The following is a 23,122-nucleotide window of genomic DNA, read 5'->3' on the forward strand; positions in this document are numbered from 1 at the left end:
GCAGGCGTATTATCTAAAATAGATTGGAGCGAGTGGGCAACACCCATCGTCCCAGTCATGAAGAAAGCATTGAAGAATCATAAATCTGAAGAACAGAGAAAAATTCGCATCTGTGGAGACTTCAAGGTGACTGTAAACCCGGTCCTTCACACAGTACAGTATCCTCTTCCGAGGATAGAAGATATTTTCGCCTCACTATCCGGAGGGAAACGTTTCGCCAAAATTGACTTGGCACAGGCATATCTACAGATGGAGGTTGAAGAGGCCTCTAAAAAATCTCACGATAAATACACACAAAGGTCTGTACCAGTACAATCGACTGGTTTTCGGAGTAGCATCCGCTCCAGCTATCTGGCAAAGAGCTATGGAGCAAGTCCTCCAAGGGATTCTGGGGACTCAATGCTACCTAGACGACATCCTTGTAACAGGAGAAAACGACAACGAGCGCCGTGCCAACTTGGAGCAGGTGCTCACGAGGCTGAGAGAACGGGGCCTACGAGCAAATCGCCCCAAGTGCGAATTTTTCCAGAAACAAATATCATATTGTGGCCATGTCATTAACGAAGAAGGGTTGCATAAGTCACCTGAAAAAATTGAAGCGGTCGTAAAGGCCCCAGCGCCTGAAAATGTCTCACAATTAAGGTCGTTCCTGGGATTAGTAAATTACTATCATAAATTTTTACCAAACTTGTCGACGGTTCTGCACCCTCTTAACGCACTGCTACAAACGGGAGTAGTTTGGAAATGGAGCGAAGACTGTAAACGTGCCTTCCATAAATGCAAAGGCTTGATCACGTCCAGGGAAGTGTTGGCTCATTACAACCCATCACTGCCAATCAGACTGGCGTGCGATGCATCCCCTTACGGCATAGGAGCAGTATTATCGCATAAATTCCCTGATGGCTCGGAACGGCCGATAGCTTTTGCGTCACGCTCATTGAACTCAGCTGAGCGTAACTATGCCCAAATCGACAGGGAAGCACTCAGCCTCGTATGGGGAGTGAAGAAATTCAACCATTACCTACACGGACAAAAATTTACCTTGTTGACTGACCATCAACACCTCATCTCCATATTCAACCCTAAAAAGGGTGTTCCCATTATGACAGCGCAAAGGCTACAGAGGTGGTCCCTTTTTCTAGGGGCACACCAATACAACATAGAATACAAAGGATCAAAACAGCATGGGAATGCTGACGGTTTATCGCGCCTACCATTGCCAACGGTAGAAGAGGCACCTACAGTAGACCCAGTGGAGATGTTCCACTCTACCATAGTGGAATGTCTACCAGTAACAAATTCTGCCATTGAAAGGGAAACGAGAAATGACCCGACTCTCTCACGGGTCTACGATTTAACAGTGAAGGGATGGCCAGCACATGGCGAACCACTGTTGCCAGCATTCTTGCAAAGAAGAGAACAGCTGTCAGTGTGCCGAGGAACCTTGATGTGTGGATCCAGAGTGGTGATTCCACCCAAACTCCAGGATAAAGTGCTAAAGGAACTTCACGAGGGGCATCTGGGTGGAGTGAAAATGAAGAACCTAGCCAGGGCGTTTGTATGGTGGCCAGGTATCGATGGAGACATCGAAGAAATGACCAAGAGCTGCCTAGGATGCCAGAAGGTCCAAAACGCTCCACCACAAGCCCCTCTACATCCATGGGAGTGGCCCTCATCTCGCTGGTAAAGGGTACACATCGACTTTGCTGGTCCATTTATGGACTCAATGTTCTTAATCGCGGTTGATGCACACTCCAAGTGGCCGGAGGTAATAAAGATGTCCTCCACCACCACGGAAAAAACCATCACAGTATTAAGGACCACATTTGCCAGGAATGGGCTGCCGGAACAGATCTGTTCTGATAATGGACCGCAATTTGTGTCCGAAGAATTCAGGAAGTTCTTAAAAAACAATGGGGTTAAGCACTACACATCCGCCCCATACCATCCCGCCACCAATGGATTGGCTGAAAGGTTTGTCCAGACCTTCAAGAAGGCCATAAAGGCCATGGGTAATGAAGACATAAAACTTCAGCACAAGGTGGATAACTTCTTGTTCGCATACAGGAATGCAACACATACGGTTACCAACCAAACTCCCGCCATGATGTTCTTCAATAGAAACCTAAGATGCCGGCTGGATTTGGTCAAGCCCAACATCAGAAGGGACGTGGAGAACCGGCAGTTTCAAGGCATGAATGAAAGGCCAACTAGAACCTTCCAGATAGGTCAACAAGTTTTGGCCCGGGACTACCGTACCAAGAAATGGCAGCCTGGAACTATCTGCACACGACTAGGACCACTGATGTATACCGTGGACATCGGAGAAAGCATAATAAGGCGCCATGCTGACCAAATCATAGAGTCATCCGAAAAGGGACAACCTACACCACAACTCTATATGCCTAACGATGAAGTAGAGATACCCATATCTACCTCCGATCCAGTGATACTGGAACCCGATGAACCCGACACTGGCATTCAAGCCGAATCAGCCTTGCCAAAAGAACCTACTACACCACCAGAAACTACTACACCACCGAGGCGTTATCCGGACCGAGTCAGGAAGCCTCCAGAGAGACTGACTTATAATTAATTAACTACAGCAATGTGTATATTATTTTTCTTATAACATGTAATTAATAATTACTTAAAATATGATGTACTGGTTAGCTAAAAGGGGAGGAATTGTAGAGTATGTGCCTTTAAGAGCCCCATATGTGCTGTAATGCCGGTAATGGCCACTCGGGCTATATAAGCCTGTATATTGTGTTATATCCGTTAGTACCCCTCCAGACTTTGCTTAGTAAACACCTATGAACCAACTCCTGTCTTCAGCGTCTCTATCAACACACGGACACTACAAGCCTGGAAGGCAGAGCAAATATGTAACGGCACAAGGGAGTATGGCAAGGCTGGATGGCATTTATTTTAATGCAAGGAGTCTTGCGAGTAATGCAGATGAATTGAAAGTGTTGATGAACACATGGGAGTATGATATTGTTGCTATCAGAGACATGGTTGAGGGAGGGGCAGGACTGGCAGCTCAATATTCCAGGGTATAGAATCTTCAGGCGAGACAGAGGAGGGTGTAAGAGGAGTGGGTGTCGCAATATTAATCAAGGAGTCAATTATTGCTGTAAGGAGGGATGATATCTTAGCAGGTTCCTCTAATGAGGCCATATGGGTAGAACTTAAAAACAAAAAGGGGGCAAGCACTTTGCTGGGGGTGTACTATAGGCCCCCAAACAGTCAGGGGGCGATAGAGGAACAGATATGTAGGCAAATCTCAGAGAAGTGTAGAAATAATAGGGTAATAATAGTAGGGGATTTCAACTTCCCCAATATTAACTGGGATAGTCAAAGTGTGAAAGGCTTGGAGGGTGCGGAATTCTTAAAGTGCATCCAGGAGAGCTTTTTGAGCCAGCATGTATAAAGTCCTGCAAGAGAGGGGGCGGTATGGGACCTAATTCTAGGGAATGTAGCCGGGCAAGTGGTAGATGTGTCAGTAGGAGAGCATTTTGGTGACAGTGACCATAATTCGGTGAGATTTAAGGTAGTCATGGAAAAGGGCAAAGATGGACTGGAAATAAAGGTTCTAAATTGGGGGTAGGCTGATTTTAATATGATAAGGCAGGATCTGGCCAAAATGGACTGGGATCAGCTACTTGTAGGAAAATCCACATCAGAGCAGTGGGAGTCTTTCAGAAAGGAGAGTACAACGCCAACATGTTCCCGTAAAGGTCAAGGGTGGGACCAACAAGCCCAGGGAACCCTGGATGTCAAGGGACATACAAGAATGGATTAGGAAAAAAAGGGAGGCTTTTGACAGATATAAAGGAGTAAAAACAGTGGAAGCCCTAGAGGAGTATAGAAAGTGCAGAGGGGTACTTAAAAAAGAAATTAGGAGAGCGAAGAGGGGGCATGAAAAAATACTGGCGGGCAAAATAAAGGAAAATCCCAAGGCGTTTTATAAGTATATTAAGGGCAAGAGGATAACCAGGGAAAGAGTAGGGCCCATTAGAGACCAAAGTGGCAATCTGTGTAGAGCCGGAAGATGTAGGTGAGGTTTTAAATTAATATTTTGCACCTGTGTTCACTATGGAGAAGGGTGATGTAGGCATAGAAATCAGGCAGGGGGATTGTGATATACTTGAATAAATTAGTATTGAGAGGAAGGAGGTACCAGCGGTTTTAGCAGGCTTAAAAGTGGATAAATCCCCAGGCCCTGACGGGGTGTATCCCAGGCTGCTGTGTAAGGCAAGGGAGGAGATTGCAGGGGCTCGGACACAAATTTTCAGAACCTCTCTGGCCACAGGGGAGGTGCCAGAGGACTGGAGAACAGCTAACGTAGTACCATTGTTCAAGAAGGGTAGTAGGGATAAACCAGGGGATTATAGGCCAGTGAGCCTAACATCAGTGGTAGGGAAATTATTGGAAAAAATTCTGAGGGACAGAATTAGTCTCCACTTGGAGAGGAAGGGATTAATCAGGGATAGTCAGCATGGCTTTGTCAGTGGGAGATCATGTCTGACCAATTTGATTGAATTTTTCAAGGGGGTGACTAGGTGTGTGGATGAGGGTAGTGCAGTTGATGTAGTCTACATGGACTTCAGTAAGGCTTTTGACAAAGTCCCACATGGGAGACTGGTCAAGAAGGTAAGAGCCCATGGGTACCAGGGCAATTTGGCACATTGGATCCAAAATTGGCTTAGTGGCAGGAGGCAGAGGGTGATGGTCAAAGGTTGTTTTTGTGACTGGAAGCCTGTGTCCAGTGGTGTACCACAGGGATCGGTGCTGGGTCCTTTGCTGTTTGTAGTGTACATTAATGATTTAGATATGAATGTAGGAGGTATGATCAGTAAGTTTACAGATGACATGAAAATTGGTGGAGTGGTAAATAGCGAGGAGGGAAGACTCAGGCTACAGGACGATAGACGGGATGGTTAGTTGGGCAGAACAGTGGCAAATGGAATTTAACCCTGAAAAGTGTGAGGTGATGCATTTTGGGAGGATGAACAAGGCAAGGGAATACACAATGAATGGTAGGATCCTAGGAAGGACAGAGGATCAGAGGGACCTTGGTGTGCATGTACATAGATCCCTGAAGGCAGCAGGACAGGTAGATAAGGTGGTTAAAAAGGCATACGGGATACTTATAGTCTATGCCTCGGCTAATGAAGGCAAGAGCAGGGAGGTTATGATGGAGCTGTACAAAACGCTAGTTAGGCCGCAGCTGGAATACTGTGTACAGTTCTGGTCACCACACTATAGGAGGGATGTGATTGCATTGGAGAGGGTGCAGAGGAGATTCACCAGGATGTTACCTGGGCTGGAGTGCTTCAGCTATGAAGAGAGACTGGACAGGCTGGGGTTGTTTTCCTTAGAGCAGAGAAGGCTGAGGGGGGACCTGATTGAGGTGTACAAAATTATGAGGGGCATAGATAGGGTAGATAGAAAGGAACTTTTCCCCTTAGTAGAGGGGTCAATAACCAGGGAGCATAGTTTCAAGGTAAGGGGCAGGAGGTTTAGAGGGGATTTGAGGAAAAACTTTTTCACCCAGTGGGTGGTTGGAATCTGGAACTCACTGCCTGAAAGGGTGGTAGAGGCAGGAACCCTCACAACATTCAAGAAGCATTTAGATGAGCACTTGAAACGCCATAGCATACAAGGCTACGGACCAAGTGCTGGAAAATGGGATTAGAATAGACAGGGCTTGGTGGCCGGCACGGACACGGTGGGCCGAAGGGACGCTTTCTGTGCTGTATAACTATGACTCTATCTCTAGTGCTAGAAGTAGAAGAATTTATATAGCACCTTCACCATAGAAAAAGGTCTCAAGCTGCTTCACACGGATGTGAGGAAAATGGATGCAAGCCAAAGAAGTGATTAGGAGTGGTGACCAAGAGCTTGGTCAATAAGGTGACTTTTAAAAGAGGGCCTTAAAAAGAGGAGAGGGAGGTGAAGATGCAGACAGGTTTGGGAAGGGAATTCCAGAGTGTAGGATTTAGGCAGCTGAAGACAGCCTCCAATGGTGGGGTGAAGGAAGGAAGAAGCTGGAGTCAGAGGAGCTGAGTGTTTGCAGAGAGGGGGTTGTAGGGCTGCAGGTGATTACAAAGGTAGGGAAGGCCAAGGCTTTTGAGGATTTAAAGAAAAGGATGAAACATTTAAATTTGATGCACTGGGGGACCAGGAACTGATGTAGGTCAGCAGTGGTAGCAGAGCAGGACTTGGTGCAGGATAGGATACAGGTAGCAGATGCACTGGAACAAGCTGAGTGTTCCTAAACTATCAGATCCTTTCACACATGAAAATGGGCTCATCTCCCATCTCGTTTCCTCTCCTAAAAATCAATGGAGTGATTATGGTTTCAAGTTGTGATAATGAAAATGAGTACGCAGTCAAGTCTTGTTGAGGGGGACCAGCATTTTACTACACAAGTTGGAGATTTAGATTACTGTACTAAAATCAAGCCTAAGCACCCAGCATTTAAATGCATCTATTTAAAGATAACCCTACCGTTTAGTGTTCATGGAAGCTTTCATCATCCATTTGTTTATCAGCGGGTCAAATACTTCCATGCTGCCCAAATGCTCATTTCCATCATGCCCTCCAACTGCGTAGATTTTTCCTGTGGTTCAACAAAGCAAGAACCATTAGAAATGTTACGAGTTTATCAAATATAAATGGAGTATTATTTCAAATATTATTCACCATCCACTGAGATGACTCCAACATGTCGCCTCCGGCTGTTCATTTCAGGCGCAAAGAACCAGCTATTTTTGCTAATTGAGTAACACTCGATACTACGGAACGGGTCACCTGCTCCTCCTCTGCCACCAACACAGAACAAGACACCTGCAGCAAGTAAAGTAAAGATAGACACCGATTTTTCTCAGTTTGATATAAAAAACTAAGATAGGACAACAAAATACTGTAAATTTCTAAATTCAATTCCAATACAAAACTGAGTAAATTATAGGGGTTGCAAATTATTCAGATTAAGTTTCCCCTATAATTTATTGGTACTGTTACAGTTATGTCCACAGTGTATGTGCCATGAGCAAGCAGAAATAAGTTGAGACAAGTAAATATTTGATGATGTACACCAATTTTTTTTGTTTTTTTTTGTTCCTGGGACATGGGCGTCGCTAGCAAGGCCAGCATTTATTGCCCATCCCTAATTGCCCTCGAGAAGGTGGTGGTGAGCCACTTTCTTGAGCTGCTGCAGTCCGTGTGGTGATGGTACTCCCACACTGCTGTTAGGTAGGGAGTTCCAGGATTTTGACCCAGCGACAATGAAGGAACAGCGATATACTTCTAAGTCAGGATGGTGTGTAACTTGGAGGGGAACTTGGAGGTGGTGGTGTTCCCATGCGCCTGCTGCCCTTGTCCTTCTAGGTGGAAGAGGTCGCAGTTATGGGAGGTGCTGCCGAAGAAGCCTTGGCGAGTTGCTGCAGTGCATCTTGTAGATGGTACACACTGTAGTCACGGTACGCTGGTGATGGAGGGAGTGAATGTTTAAGGTGGTGGGTGGGGTGTCAATCAAGCAGGCTGCTTTGTCCTGGATGGTGTCGAGCTTCTCGAGTGTTGTTGGAGCTGCACTCATCCAGACAAAGTGGCAAATATTCCATCACACTCTTTACATGTGTCTTGTAGATGGCTTTGGGGAGTCAGGAGGTGAGACACTTGCTGCAGAATACTGAGCCTCTGACCTGCTCTTGTTGCCACAGTATTTATGAGGCTGGTCCAGTTAAGCTTCTGGTCAATGGTGACCCCCAGGATGTTGATGGTGGGGGATTTGGCGATGGTAATGCCGTTAAATGTTAGGCTCTCGCTTGTTGGAGAGAGTCATTGCCTGGCACTTCTGTGGCGTGAATGTTACCTGCCACTTATCAGTCCAAACCTGAACGTCGTCCAGGTCTTGTTGCATGCGGGCATGGACTGCTTGAGTTGCGAATGGCGCTGAAAACTGTGCCGACATCAGCGAACATCCCCATTTGTGACCTTATGTTGGAGGGAAGGTCATTGATGAAGCAGCTGCAGATGGTTGGGCCTAGGACACTGCCCTGAGGGACTCCTGCAGCGATGTCCTGGGGCTGTGATGATTGACCTTCAGCCACAACCATCTTCCTTTGTGCTTGGTATGATTCCAGCCAGTGGAGAGTCCCCAACCACCCCCCCCGCCCCACCCCCTGCCCGCCGCCCCCCCCGCCCTAGGGCTCCTCAATGTCACACTCAGTCAAATGCTGTCTTGATGTCAAGGGCAGTCACTCTCACCTCACCTCTGGAATTCAGCTCTTTTTTCCATGTTTGGGCCAAAGCTGTAATGAGGTTGGGAGCTGAGTGGCCCTGGCGGAACCCAAACTGGGCATCAGTGAGCAGGTTATTGGTGAGTAAGTGCTGCTTGATAGCACTGTCGACGACACCTTCCATCACTTTGCTGATGATTGAGAGTACACTGATGGGGCGGTAATTGGCCGGATTGGATTTGTCCTGCTTTTTGTGGACAGGACATATCTGGGCTGTTTTCCACATTGTTGGATAGATGCCAGTGTTGTAGCTGTACTGCAACAGCTTGGCTAGAGGCGCGGCTAGCTCTGGAGCACAAGTCTTCAGCACGATAGCCGGCATGTTGTCGGGGCCCATAGTCTTTGCTGTATCCAGTGTGCGCAGCCATGTCTTGATATCACGTGGAGTGAATCGAATTGGCTAAAGACTGGCTTCTGTGATGGTAGAGAACTCAGGAGTAGGCCAATATGGATCATCCACTCGGCACTTCTGGCTGAAGATGGTTGCAAATGCATCAGCCTTGTCTTTTGCACTCGTGCTGGGCTCCACCATCATTGAGGATGGGGATGTTGATGGAGCCTCCTCCTCCCATTAGTTGTTTAATGGTTCACAAGGAAAACAAGGATAAAAGCAAAAAAGATAGGAAGGAGAAAAACAAAAGTGGCAGTCAGAGAAATCAACGGTTTAAATCAAACGTGGCCACAGTAAATAATAATTCTAATAGGTCTAAGAGCGTTAAAAAAACAAGCCTGAAGGCTTTGTGTCTTAATGCAAGGAGCATTTGTAATAAGGTGGATGAATTGGCTGCGCAAATAGAGGTAAACGAATATGATTTGGTTGGGATTACGGAAACGTGGCTCAAGGATGGCCAAGACTGGGAACTCAACATCCAGGGGTATTCGATATTCAGGAAAGATAGGCAAAAAGGAAAGGGAGGAGGGGTAGCATTACTGGTTAAAGAAGGGATTAACACAATTGTAATGAAGGATATTAGCTCTGATGCAGTGGAATCTGTATGGGTAGAATTGAGAAATACTAAGGGGAAAAAAACATTAGTGGGAGTGGTATATAGACCTCCAAACAGTAAGGCGGAAGTTGGGGATGGCATTAAAAGGGAAATTAAAGAAGCGTGCAATAAGGGCACAGCAGTCATCATGGGTGACTTTAATCTACATATAGATTGGGCTAACCAAATTAGTAACAATACTGTGGAGGAGGAATTCCTGGAGTGTTTACGGGATGGTTTCCTGGACCAATATGTCGAGGAACCAACCAGAGATCAGGTCATCTTAGACTGGGTATTATGTAACGAGAAAGGATTAATTAGCAATCTTGTTGTACGAGGCCCCTTGGGTCGGAGCGATCATAATATGATCGAATTCTTCATTAAGATGGAGAATGAAGTAGTTGACTCAGAAACTAGGGTCCTCAATTTAAATAAAGGAAACTACGATGGTCTGAGGAGCGAGTTGGGTAGGATTGATTGGGGAATGGCACTCAAAGGGTTGACGGTGGATAGGCAATGGCAAACATTCAAAGACCGAATGGATGAACTACAGAAGTTGTTCATCCCAGTTTGGCATAAAAATAAAACAAAAAAGGTGACTCAACCGTGGCTAACAAGGGAAATTAGGGATAGCATAAGATCCAAGGAGAGGACATACAAATTGGCCAGAAAAAGCAATAATCCTGAGGATTGGGAGCAGTTTAGGATTCAACAAAGGAGGACAAAGGGGTTAATTAAGAAAGGGAAAATAGAATATGAGAGTAAGCTTTCAGGGAACATAAAAACTGACTGTAAAAGCTTTTATAGATATGTAAAGAGAAAAAGACTGGTGAAGTCAAGCGTAGGTCCCTTGCAGTCAGAATCGGGGGAATTTATAATGGGGAGCAAAGAAATGGCAGACCAACTAAATACATATTTTGGTTCTGTCTTCACAAAGGAGGACACAAATAACCTCCCAGAAATATCGCGGAACATAGGGTCTGATGAAAGGGTGGAACTGAAAGATATCAGTATTTGTAGGGAAATGATGTTAGGAAAATTGATGGGACTGAAGGCCGATAAATCCGCAGGGCCTGATAATCTACATCCCAGGGTACTTAAGGAAGTGGCCCTAAAAATAGTAGATGCATTGCTGGTCATCTTCCAGAACTCAATAGACTCTGGAACAGTACCCATGGATTGGAGGGTAGCTAATGTTACCCCACTATTCAAAAAAGGTGGCAGAGAAAAAGCGGGGAATTATAGACCGGTAATCCTGACATCGGTAGTGGGGAAAATGCTAGAGTCCATTATAAAAGATGTAATAGCAGAGCACTTGGAAAGCAGTGACAGGATCGGACAAAGTCAACATGGATTTACAAAAGGTAAATCATGCTTGACTAATCTACTGGAATTTTTTGAGGATGTAACTGGTAAAATAGATAAGGGAGAACCAGTGGATGTTGTGTATTTGGACTTTCAGAAGGCTTTCGATAAGGTCCCACATAAGAGGTTAGCGTGCAAAATTAAGGCACGTGGGATTGGGGGCAAGGTATTGACTTGGATAGAGAACTGGTTGGCGGACAGAAAGCAAAGAGTTGGAATAAACGGGTCGTTTTCCGAGTGGCAGGCAGTGACTAGTGGGGTACCGCAAGGATCGGTCCTAGGACCCCAGCTGTTCACAATATATATTAATGATCTGGACGAGGGAATTGGATGTAATATCTCCAAATTTGCAGACGACACAAAGCTGGGTGGGAGGGTATGCTGTGAGGAGGATGTCATGAAACTCCAGTACGATTTGGACAGGTTGGGTGATTGGGCAGAAACATGGCAAATGCACTATAATGTGGATAAATGTGAGGTTATCCACTTTGGTGGCAAAAACAGGAAGGCAGATTATTATTTGAATGGCAATAGATTGGGAGAAGGGGAAGTGCAAAGAGACCTAGGTGTTCTTGTGCACCAGTCGCTGAAGGTAAGCATGCAGGTGCAGCAGGCGGTTAAGGCAAATGGTATGTTGGCCTTCGTAGCAAGAGGGTTCGAGTACAAGAACAAGGATGTCTTGCTGCAGTTGTACAGGGCCTTGGTGAGACCGCACCTTGAGTATTGTGTGCAGTTTTGGTCACCTTACCTGAGGAAGGACGTTCTTGCCATGGAGGGAGTGCAGCGAAGATTCACCAGGCTGATACCTGGGATGGCAGGAATGACGTACGAGGAGAGATTGTGTCAATTGGGCTTATACTCACTGGAGTTTAGAAGATTGAGAGGGGATCTCATCGAAACCTATAAAATTCTGTCAGGTCTGGATAGACTAGATGCAGAAAGGATGTTTCTGATGGCCGGGGAGTCCAGAACCAGGGGTCATAGTCTAAGGATAAGGGGTAAGCCATTTAGGACTGAAATGAGGAGGAATTTCTTCACCCAGAGTGTGGTGAACCTGTGGAATTCCCTGCCACAGAGGGCGGTGGAGGCCAGTTCATTAAATATATTCAAGAAAGAGTTGGATATATTTCTTGAGGCTAAAGGGATCAAGGGATATGGGGAGAAGGCAGGGACAGGGTACTGAATTTGGATGATCAGCCATGATCTCATTGAATGGCAGAGCAGGCTCGAAGGGCCGAATGGCCTATTCCTGCTCCTATCTTCTATGTTTCTATGTTTCATTCACGACTGGATGTGGCAGGACTGCAGAGCTTTGATCTGATCCATTGGTTGTGGGATTGTTTGCTGTCTATAGCATGCTGCTTCCACTGTTTAGCATGCATGTAGTACAGTGTTGCAGCTTTCCCAGGTTGTCACCTCATTTTTAGGTATGCCTGGTACTGCTCCGGGCATACTCTTCTACACTCTTTATTGGACCAGGGTTGGTCCCCTGGTTTGATGGTAACGGTAGAGTGAGGGATATACCAGGCCATGAGGTTACAGATTGTGGTGGAATACAATTCTGCTGCTGCTGATGGCCCACAGCACCTTATGGATGCCCAGTTTTGAGCTGCTAGATCTGTTCTGAATCTATTCTATTTAGCACAGTGGTAGTGTCACACTACACGATGGATGGTGTCATCAGTGTGAAGATGGGACTACGTCTCCACAATGACTATGCAGTGGTCACTGCTACCAATACGGTCATGGACAGATGCATCTTTGACAGGTAAATTAGCGAAGACAAGGTCAAGTAGGTTTTTCCCTCGTGTGGGTTCTCTCACCACCTGCCGCAGGCCCAGTCTGACACCCATGTCCTTCAGGTCTTGGCCAGCTCAGTCAGTTGTGGTGATACCAATCTGCTCTTGGTAATGGACATTGAAGTCCACCCACCCAGAGTACATTCTGTGCCCTTGCTTCTTCCAAGTGGTGTTCAGCATGGAGGAGTACGGATTCATACTGAGGGAGGGCGGTAGGTGGTAATCAGGAGGTTTCCTTGCACATGCTTGACCTGAAGCCATGAGATTTCATGGGGTCTGGAGTCAATGTTGAGCACTCTCAAGGCCACTACCTCGAGGTTGTGTACCACTGTGCCGCCACCTCTGGTGGGTCTGTCCTGCCAGTGGGACAGGACATACCCAGCGATGGCGATGGAGGAGCCTGGAACATTGGCTGAAAGGTATGATTCTGTAAGTATGACTATGTCAGGCTGTTGCTGGACTAGTCTGTGGAACAGCTCTCCGTCTCCTCCCCCCAGGCCGCAGCGGTTCAAGAAGGCAGCTCACGACCACCCTCTCAAGGGCAACTAGGGATAGGCAATAAATAAATGAATTTTTTAAATGAGAGCGTATTCTGTGCAATGTTCACTGTAAGCAGCCACGCAGCGCTCCAGGGAACCTGCGCAGCCAGCTTTTCAATACAAAAAGCGGGGTGATTATTTGCAGGAACAAATTTGAGTCGTTCTGTGCCTGCGCACCGTATGGGGTGGCGGAGCCTAAAGATTGTCCTGCCCCCCACCCCCGTGCACACGCCTACGTTTCCTGTAGGCCCCAGCGCAATCTCCGGAGCCCACTCACAGGCTGTAGGCCCAGCTTGTTAGGGGGGGGGGTTGGGGGCAGGAGAGGTGGTCAGGAACTCAGGAACTTGTTGGGTGGGCAAAAGGGTGGGGGGCAGGGGAGGGAAAGAGAAGGTGGTCAGGAACTCGGAGGGGAGTGGGAGAAGGTCAGGAACTTGTTTGGGGTGGGGGGGGGGGGGGGGGGGAAGGTCCTAACCTGGGAGGGTGAGCCCTGTCTGTTCTCTGAAAGCGGTAGTGTTAGCACTGTGAGCTCTGTCTGGAGCCTGGCTGTCACAATGAATGAATCAAATTACACATTGCAAAGATCTTGATTACTTGGGCAGGATCAAATTACACATTCCAGACAAACTGCTGGGTGTGTCTTGTCCTCCAAGGTGACCAATCAGAAATCTGGCCTCATCATCCAAGGGGACCAATCAGAATTTTGATGTTGCAAATACACGCTGCCATGATTTTACCCACTCAGCCATCAGATTACCATACGGTTTGAGGAGAAAATACTCCAAAATAGAATTAGACTTACAGTAGATAATCCAAAAAAAGTCCACATTAGAATTGCAGAAATAATTGATACAAGTTTTTCTTATTACATACATTCTTGTCATACACTAAATACTCCTAACTTGCATAACAAAAAAGTCACAATAAACCCTCAAACATAGCCATAAATTTTGTTCCAACAACATTCCCCCACAATTTTTACTCAATGTTGTTGCTCCCAGGTACAGCACAGCTTACAGCCACTTGACACCGCTCCAGTATAAAGCACTTGTGATTTCTTTTGAGGAAATTTATAATTGGAGTCTCCTATCTTTGTCTGAAGCAATTCATCAATTATTGTTCACAAGTTGGTCTTGCTATGAATTCATCAATTGATATGGTGCACGAAAATTCCACATTTGCACGATGGTTGCAATCCCAGTTGCTGTATGTAGACGTCATACTTGAAGACCAAAATACATTTTAAAAAAATGATAGGTATAACAGTGGTACTAGCCTAGCCTAGAGGTCACTGCAGCCCATTTACCCTTCACCAAATATGCTGCCTCATTTGTCTGCAGGCCTGAATTTGGGGATATGTATGTGAGATAAGAGATGCAGATATTTCATGAAAAGTTTGAAGGAGTAGGATCATAATAGCAGCAGCTCTATTACTCAAAAAGGTGAGATTAACCATTCCAGCTCCTGTCAATATATGATGCAAGAAACTGTTTTTGCCTATTTGGAAAGGTTTCCTGTCTCCTTTTAAGAACACAAATATTTGCATTAGAATACATCTGTTCTAGTCAAGTAAATAAAAGTTTTGTTACCAGCAGTATGTTTTCTTGATGTTGTCCGTATGGAATATTCAAAGTCAGGTACTGGCTTATTACTCAACTGAAGATGGTAGTTTCTAGCTTCATCCAACAGGTCCCTGCACTTCAGATTCTGTTTGATTATGCTTTCTTTAGCCACAACCCCCATGAGAAAGTCAACAGGCAACAAAGGCAATCGAACCTGTCAACAAAGCACAGAAGTTTAGAGTATATGTCTGAATGTTACTGTATGTTCATATCGTAGTTAAAGTATTTCAATCTATACTTGCCTACATAACTGTTACTGCACTTCAAAAGTAATTAAATGTGTGAAAGGTTGTGTGACATTGACAATGTAACTAGGCACTAATAGGTTATATTACTTCCAAATTGGTACAAGTGTGTGCAGCTGTTACAGAACTGCAGCTGTTTTTAATTCAGTTTTCCTTCACCTTGTAATTTAAATGGATAATCATTCATTCACAAGTAGATTTTGTACGGAGCTGCAGAAACCAAAATAAATACTTTTGTGAAGTTGCAAAAGGTACAGTGGATTTCCCCCTTCTGAAAATAGTCAAAAGGAGCCCTTGTTCCTGCTGTGTTTGGCACTTCCACCACCAATTAAGCTTAAAAGAATATAAAAATATTCTAATGAAATTCAACATAACTGACTTTGCAGCAGTGGGAGGATAAAAAAAATCCAACTTCAACACAGATGTAAAGTAAAAAGATAAAAAGCAGAATTTTACATACTGAAAATCTAAAATAACAGAAAATGCTGGAAATACAAAGCAGTCAATCAGCATCTGAAAGAGAAATTAACATTAACTGGTACCCTTCAACGGGGCCAACAGTTCTCTTTTTATAAAGTATAAAGGCTCTTAGATGACATCGGAGTAAGAACATTCTGGAAGTTGAGAATATTGTGACGTGTTCGACAGTAGAGTTTCATGAGAGTTCCATGGCATGAGAACATATCTGCACTGGAGTGGCAGCCTAGATTTTGTGCTCAAGTCTCTGGAGACAACCGTTCAGAAAAATTTCCAATGACACGGTCATCTCTGCTGTTGATTTCCCCCTCATCCACAAGTGAAAGTTCCAAAGAATACCTGTACCTCATTTTAATCAAGAAGTGACTAATAACTTCATATGTTCAACTTCCTCAGTTCTTGCAGATACCATGGAAACCGAGGCCAAATCACTTTTTTTCTGTCAGCCAGGCATTTGACACGCACCAAAACCCATCACTGTGCACAGGAGTCTCCACACCAAGCTTTTGTGAGATCCACACAGGTGGTTTCTGTTCCCCAGTGTGAGGTACACATTGGCCCGGATTTTGCAGTCAGCAATGAAGGAACGGTGCTCGCCATTCATTATGCTGACAGTTGCCCAAAGAGTTTTTGCTGATTTTGAGCAGAGACTTGCTCTAATTAGGGGTCTGAACCAGCGCGGCACCCTCTACAGGAGATCTGTGGCATGCGAGAGCAGGGGAAGAAACAGCAAGGCTCTTCAACTAATCAGATTGAAGAATTCTCACAGGCACACAGAGTATAGAGTAGGAATTACAAATTAGTTTTAAATCATCTACAGAAATCAAAATAAAGACTGGGAAAGAAAGATGGGGTTAAGGGAGAGAGAGAGATATAAGAGAGACAGACAGGAAAAGAGTCTTTAAAAATTGAATTTTAATTTAAAAAAAAATCTTTAACACTAATTAAATTCTAAATTATGAAGGAATGAGACTCCACACTTGTAAAATTAAATGTTCAGTGCCAGAGTGGTTGTTTGGCAGTAATTATGACTTATCAAGCTGTTAAAAATTCACTTACACCTGAATGCACCAGCCCTAACTTTTTCTGGCATGTTTAGTGGGTAGCTAGTGGGTAAGTAGTTGAGATACAGGATGGGCTAAAAATTGATAAAGAGGAGGTACTAGAAAGTCACCAGGACCGCAGGAGATGCATCCTAGAATGCTGAGGGAAGTAAAGGTGGAAATTGCAGAGGTACTGGCCATAACTTTCCAATCCTCCTCAGATACCAGAGGACTGGAGAATTGCAAATGTTACACCCTTGTTCAAAAAAGGGTGCAAGGATAAATCCAGCAACTACTGGCCAGTCAGTTTATCCTCGATAGTGGGGAAGCTTTTAGAAATGATAATCTGGGACAAAATGAATAGTCACGTGGACAAGTGTGGATTAATTAAGGAAAGCCAGCACAGATTTGTTAAAAACACATCGTGTTTAACTAACTTGATTGAGTTTTTTGATGAGGTAACAAAGAGGGTTGATGAGGGCAATGCGGTTGATGTGGTGTACGTGGATTTCCAAAAGGCGTTTGATAAAGTGCCACATAATAGGCTTGCCAGCGAAATTGAAGCCCATGGAATAAAAGGGACAGTGGCAGCATGGATATGGAATTAAGTGACAAGAAACAGAGTAGTGGTGAACGGTTGTTTATCAGACTGGAGGAAGGTATACAGTGGTGTTCCCCAGGAGTCGGTACTAGGACCACTGCTTTTCTTGATATATATTAATGACTTGGACTTGGGTGTACAGGGCACAATTTCAAAATTTGGAAGTATAGTGAACAGCGAAGAGAATAGTGACAGACTTCAAGAGGACATTGACAGGCTGGTGGAATGGGCGGACATGTGGCAGATTAAATTTCACGCAAAATGTGCAAAGTGATAGATTTTGGTAGAAGAACGAGGAGAGGCAATATAAACTAAAGGGTACAATCCTAAAGGTGGTGCATGAATATAAACTAAAGGGTACAATCCTAAAGGTGGTGCATGAATATAAACTAAAGGGTACAATCCTAAAGGTGGTGCATGAATAGAGAGACCTGAGGGTATATGTGCACCAATCGTTGAAGGTGGCAGGGCAGGTTGAGAAAGCAGTTAAAAAAGCATACGGGATCCTGGGCTTCATAAATAGAGGCATAGAGTACAAAAGCAAGGAAGTTATGATGAACCTTTATAAAACACTGGTCCGACCTCAACTGGAGTATTATGTCCAATTCTGGGCACCGTACTTTAGGAAGGATGTGAAGGCCTTAGACAGGGTACAGAAAAGATGTACAAGAACGGTTCCAGGGATGAGGGACTTCAGTTATGTGGATAGACTGGAGAAGCTGGGGTTGGTCTCCTTAGAGCAGAGAATGTTGAGAGGAGATTTGATAGCGGTGTTCAAAATTATGAGGGGTCTAGACAGAGTAGATAGAGAGAAACTGTTCCCATTGGCGGAAGGGTCGAGAACCAGAGGACACAGATTTAAAGTGATCGGCAGGAGAACCAAAGGCGACATGAGGAAAAACTTTTTTACACAGCGAGTGTTTATGATCTGGAATGCACTGCCTGAAAGGGTGGTGGAGGCAGATTCAATCATGGCTTTCAAAAGGGAATTGGGTAAGTACCTAAAGGAAAAAGATTTGCAGGGCTACAGGGAAAGGGCAGAGGGAGTGGGACTAGCTGAAGTACTCTTGCAGAGAGCAGGCGCAGACTTGACGGGTTGAATGGCCTCCTTCTGTGCTGTAACCATTCTAAGTACTTCAATTTCAATGCCGAGTCTATTGGCAATGTGCTGTTATAACGCAGCCTGTGGAGGAGCAGGGTAATTCGGACAGCAACTTTCAGATTTCAACGTTTAACTGCGCATGTGCCTACTCCAGAAGCTGCTGTCCTATTTACTCCATAATAACAGTGAGCGCGGTTAGCCTTACCATTATCTCCAGGCAAAATCTGGGCCAATATCTCCATGTAAAGACATATGCCAATTACCAAATTCAAAGACTTAAATAAGGATGGCTAAAGATTAGGGACCTCTCCAATGTATGCCCAGGATATGCACAGGACTACTGATAGTGTCTAACTAGCTAAACCTGAACACCACAGAGTACTGGTAATCTGCTCACTGCCTGCCCTGCCAGGACCAGCATCCCCTTTAAAGCATTGGTTGATGGTATTATTTAGTGCATTGATGTATTTGTGATAGAGTGCTTTGGTGAAACATGGATAGGCCTGTGCTTTTGGAAAGCCAGTGAACAGTTGCCAGAGCACTATGCATAAGTTCAGGGCACAGGCGAGAAAATAGTCACTCTTTCAGCCATCTCCATCTCGGCTGTTCTTGACTTAAGGATGATCTTCGCTTCAAAAGAAGACCGCTCTTCCTACATTGCAACAGTGACTACACTTCAAAAGTACTCCATTGGCTGTAAAGTGCTTTGGGACGTCCTAAGGTCGTGAATGGCGCTATGTAAATGCAAGTCTTTTTTCCTTTGCAAGGCCTCCAAAGCTACTTAATTGAATGAGGCATTTCTGACTTATGTCTGTACTCCACCATTTTGACCCTTCTTCAACAGTAACACAGCTTGTAAGGCGACCAGCTGCTGGCATCAGATAACCCGCCCACTCAACCCTGGTGTGCTCCCAGAACATAATGGACTCTGCGCCAAGAAGTGATGATCTGACCTCACATTATGGTACAAGGTCAGCTCACTGCACTTCAGGTGTGCACAACATCCCAGCAAGAGCAGTCCAGGAACAAGGATGTCTTGCTGCAGTTGTACAGGGCCTTGGCAAGACCACATCTTGAGTATTGTGTGCAGTTTTGGTCACCTTATCTGAGGAAGGATGTTCTTGCCATGGAAGGAGTTCAGTGAAGATTCGCCAGACTGATACCTGGGATGGCAGGAATGACGTATGAGGAGAGATTGGGTCGATTGGGCTTATACTCGCTGGAGTTTAGAAGAATGAGAGGGGATCTCATTGAAACTTATAAAATTCTGACAGGACTGGACAGACTAGATGCAGGAAGGATGTTCCCGATGGTCGGGGAGTCCAGAACCAGGGGTCACAGTTTAAGGATAAGGGGTAGGCCATTTAGGACAGAAATAAGGAGGAATTTCTTCACCCAGAGAGTGGTGAACCTGTGGAATTCTCTACCACAGAAGGCAGTGGAGGCCAATTCATTAAATATATTCAAGAAGGAGTTGGATATATTTCTTAAGGCTAAAGGGATCAAGGGGTATGGGGAGAAAGCAGGGACCGGGTACTGAATTTGGATGATCAGCCATGATCGCATTGAATGGCGGAGCAGGCTCGAGGGGCCGAATGGCCTACTCCTGCTCCTATCTTCTATGTTTCTATGTCCTGCTAGCACTGTACGAAGACTGCGTGATCTGCCCCATCTGCAACTCACACTCCCATCTAGCAAGGCTCTGCTCCAGAACGTAGCCTCACTGAACTTACTCTCTCCTACAAAAGAAATAAGGATCAAAACAAATGTGTAAAAACAAAGTACAAATTTCAACTATAAACCTATTAAATGATTCAAGCAAGCACTCTTTAAGATCACATCTGAGAAACCGAATATACATTTATTAAACCTAGAGGCCAGCATGACATAAATTCAGTCAACAGAATTCTCTGCCATATAAAATAAGCTGACAAACAGCTACATTGTTCAGTTTACTGCTGACATCAAATACCATAACTGTGTGGCAGCCTTTTTAATTCAAGTAGACGTGCACATTCGAGGCAGGGCATGACTGGCAATATAAGCAATATTCAAATTCTTTGCTTAGCACATAAGAATTTCAAACTAATGAATCCTTTCATACAGAGCTGAAATAAAGTGTTATACATCAACTACTAGATGGATGACTTAAAACCCTGTTGCAGAACAGTCATGATTTGAATGTTGTGGTAAACCACTATTTGTATTCCACTGTGTACATGCCTGGACATGCCTCAGCTGACTCCTCCCACAAGTCCTAGTATAAAGGTGACTGCTCCCCAGCCCTTTGTATTCTGGACCGGTCGACCACTCGAGGCGGACCTTCATTCTTTTGTTAATAAAAGCCTTTAGTTACTCTCTTAACTCTCAGTCTTTTATGAGTAATTGATAGCGCATCAAATGTCAAGAGTCAAAGCTTAATGCCCGAGTTGACAGGCAATCTTCTAAAAAAAAATTACAAATGTAATAGCTGTGTGAAACTAATTGAAGCTATTGATAAAACGGTCTTGACAAATTTATTTAGAGTCTGCACAGTTTAGCTTTTAAAAAAAAAAAAATTAGATTTATTGCATGCATGGAAAAGAGTGTCTACTGTGCGGAGGGAAAAGCATCATAGTGGCACCATCGATCATGTATTCTACTGGCATTGTCCAGGTAACTCTACCTAGCATCACTTAGACAATCCTGTGATTTGAAGTTAAACTGCACGAAAAGAACATACCTGGGTTGCAAGTTTACAGCTCAAAATTCTTGGGGGGCCTACTTTGCTGGTGGAAGTGTGGTGGGGCAGGACTTCCAGGTGTCAGTCTATCCCATTCTTGACCCTGCCCCAAACTACATAAAAGGGAGCTTGCAGGTGGATGCACCATGGTGCTCCCTAGGTTTCAGAGTGGCATCTTTCTACTCTGTTGGGGAAGGAGGCTGGGCCGTTTTAGCTAAGAGTCAGGATTTTGATTTTTTAAGGAAAATGGTGGTACTTCCCAGTTTACACTTTCCTAATGAGATTGAGAGTTCCAGTTCCACCAGGATCATATCCTGGCAATACTTTGCTTTGGGGGCAAAGGAAGTATGACTGGTGAGATTTATGGAGGGTGAGATCAACCTGTCAACCCCACCTCAATTTCTGACATCAGCATGGGGAGGACCACAACCAACATCTGCCCCCATCTCGGTTGGAATTTTAAGACATGTAAAAACAAAAATGGGCAAAGACCTGTCGGAAACGCGTCCTGCCCCAATTTTCCAGCCCCATTGCCTGGTTTATACTGCCCCCAATAGCCCAGGCATTTCAGGGGCTTAAATGTCCTAGAAGAAAACAAAGATTTTCTCTAAACTTTTTAAAGGCAAAGCAAATGCAAAGTCAAGCCTGTGAACCAAAGTCAGTCAGTAGCACCATGATTAGTCATCCAGCACTTACATTTACAATGAAGGGTACAACAGTGACCAATTCAAGCATATATATTAGGAGACAAGGGCATCCAGGAGTGATGGGGCCACGAGTAAACAGCCTTCATCTGAGTAGCAATGGCCTAGATACAGATTATGGTACCCTTGCAATTTTGTTACTCATCTGTTTGTCCGGCCTTTTATTTAACAACAATATAACCCTTACCTCCTTAATGCCTTTGAGATCCTCTACATGCTGCTAGAATACATCTGTTCATTAAGCTTCTCATTTGAAATAGAACTGTGTGGAGCAATAGCGATCAGGAATCACCTAAAAGGCTATTTTTCTACAGCATTAAAAACCATTGCATCAATAATGTATGCCACACTGACACTGAAAATTGATCTACAGTGCAATAAGTTAATAATTCTTCATTCCACTGTAAAAAAAAAAAGTAGCTAACCCTCTTGAACTGTGTCAAAGGGACTCATCTCCAACTTCCAACTAAATCTCCAATCTTCAACTAAAAATTAGTGTCAACCTACCTGGGCAACAACTTGATCCAACCACTTGGTGTGATGATGTGGATTTGTGTGCAGCCACTTCATAGCAGCATTATATACTTGCTTTTCTTTTTCCACATTCAAATCACTGGATGAAAGGAGTGCAATGAGGTGCTTTGGTGAAACATTTACAAAGTCTTCACATTCTACTACTTCATTAAAATGTTCACAGGCATACTTATCAGCCATGCCCATCAAGTCAACCCGGTTGTGACTCTCAGCAAACGACCGGACTGCTAAGCAGTTTGATGGGTGAAAATGGGCTTTCATGTATTCACAGCACGCCTTGGCCACAAGCTCTACCTGCAGAATGCAAGCTGCATAGAGAAGAGGTTGCACGTTGTCTACAGTAAGTGTAATCCTGGAGCAATAAGCGAACTTGACAAGGTCATCCATTGCATCGCCATCAAAATCTTTAATCTCTATTAGGTCCTGTTTGGCTTCAGCCATTTCAGAAAGAAACATTGCTCTGAAGTATGGAATCACACAGGCTAGCACCAATTTGTGGCATGGGATTAACTTGGGCCCAACCTATTGGGAAGAGGGAGCATAGAATATCACTTTAGTACCTCAATTTAAAATGGAAATAAACACAGAGTGGGCTTTGGGTGTATTCACACATTTGAAAAGTGCCCAGCTCTGCTAAGCTGGGAATGTTAGTTACGGCAAATTACTTTCCTTACAAAAGCACAATAGGTTAACATGAACATTTTGAATGTTTCTGATCAACTAACTGATTTTGCAGTTTTGACTATAACTAATCAGATAAATTGATTTGTATGTGAACAAAATTGAGTTTAATATATTAGATGCGAAATCTAGCTTCTGAAAAATCAAAATTATAATAATGTTATTCCTGATTAAAAAATAGCAAAAATTAAAATTTACACAGCAGAGAATACTAGCAACACAAAAAGATGCGAAGTTCAATAACAGTTTGAGTGTGTGTGTGATGTGTAATGACACACAACATGGGCAATTACTGCTATTACTTGAAGAAAGGAGCGGGATAGCTTAAAAATACACCTTATTGAATTAAACTGATCTGTTGCTAGTAATATCAGAAACAGCTCGTTTGGAAAG

At 44.4% G+C, this 23,122-nt stretch overlaps 1 protein-coding gene across 3 annotated transcripts in view; it reads right to left on the bottom strand.

The window, feature by feature from the left end:
- Window positions 1–23,122, bottom strand: part of klhl8 (kelch-like family member 8) — a 66,306-nt gene that overhangs the window by 25,641 nt on the left and 17,543 nt on the right. The window contains exons 3-7 of one of the 3 annotated variants that reach the window (XM_085964061.1): window positions 22,218–22,570; window positions 22,022–22,127; window positions 14,588–14,774; window positions 6,715–6,858; window positions 6,520–6,631 (exon numbers count right to left, since the gene is read on the bottom strand). In XM_085964061.1, the coding sequence (XP_085820187.1) occupies window positions 6,520–6,631; window positions 6,715–6,858; window positions 14,588–14,774; window positions 22,022–22,127; window positions 22,218–22,570 (902 nt within the window). Of the gene's footprint in view, window positions 1–6,519; window positions 6,632–6,714; window positions 6,859–14,587; window positions 14,775–22,021; window positions 22,571–23,122 lie in introns of all 3 variants that reach the window. The other 2 variants (XM_085964058.1, XM_085964064.1) reach the window with 2 other exon arrangements.

Source organism: Somniosus microcephalus, chromosome 2 (assembly GCF_052327205.1).
Source record: "Somniosus microcephalus isolate GS21.2 chromosome 2, FLI_Smic_1.0, whole genome shotgun sequence".
NCBI classification, from domain to species: domain Eukaryota; kingdom Metazoa; phylum Chordata; class Chondrichthyes; order Squaliformes; family Somniosidae; genus Somniosus; species Somniosus microcephalus.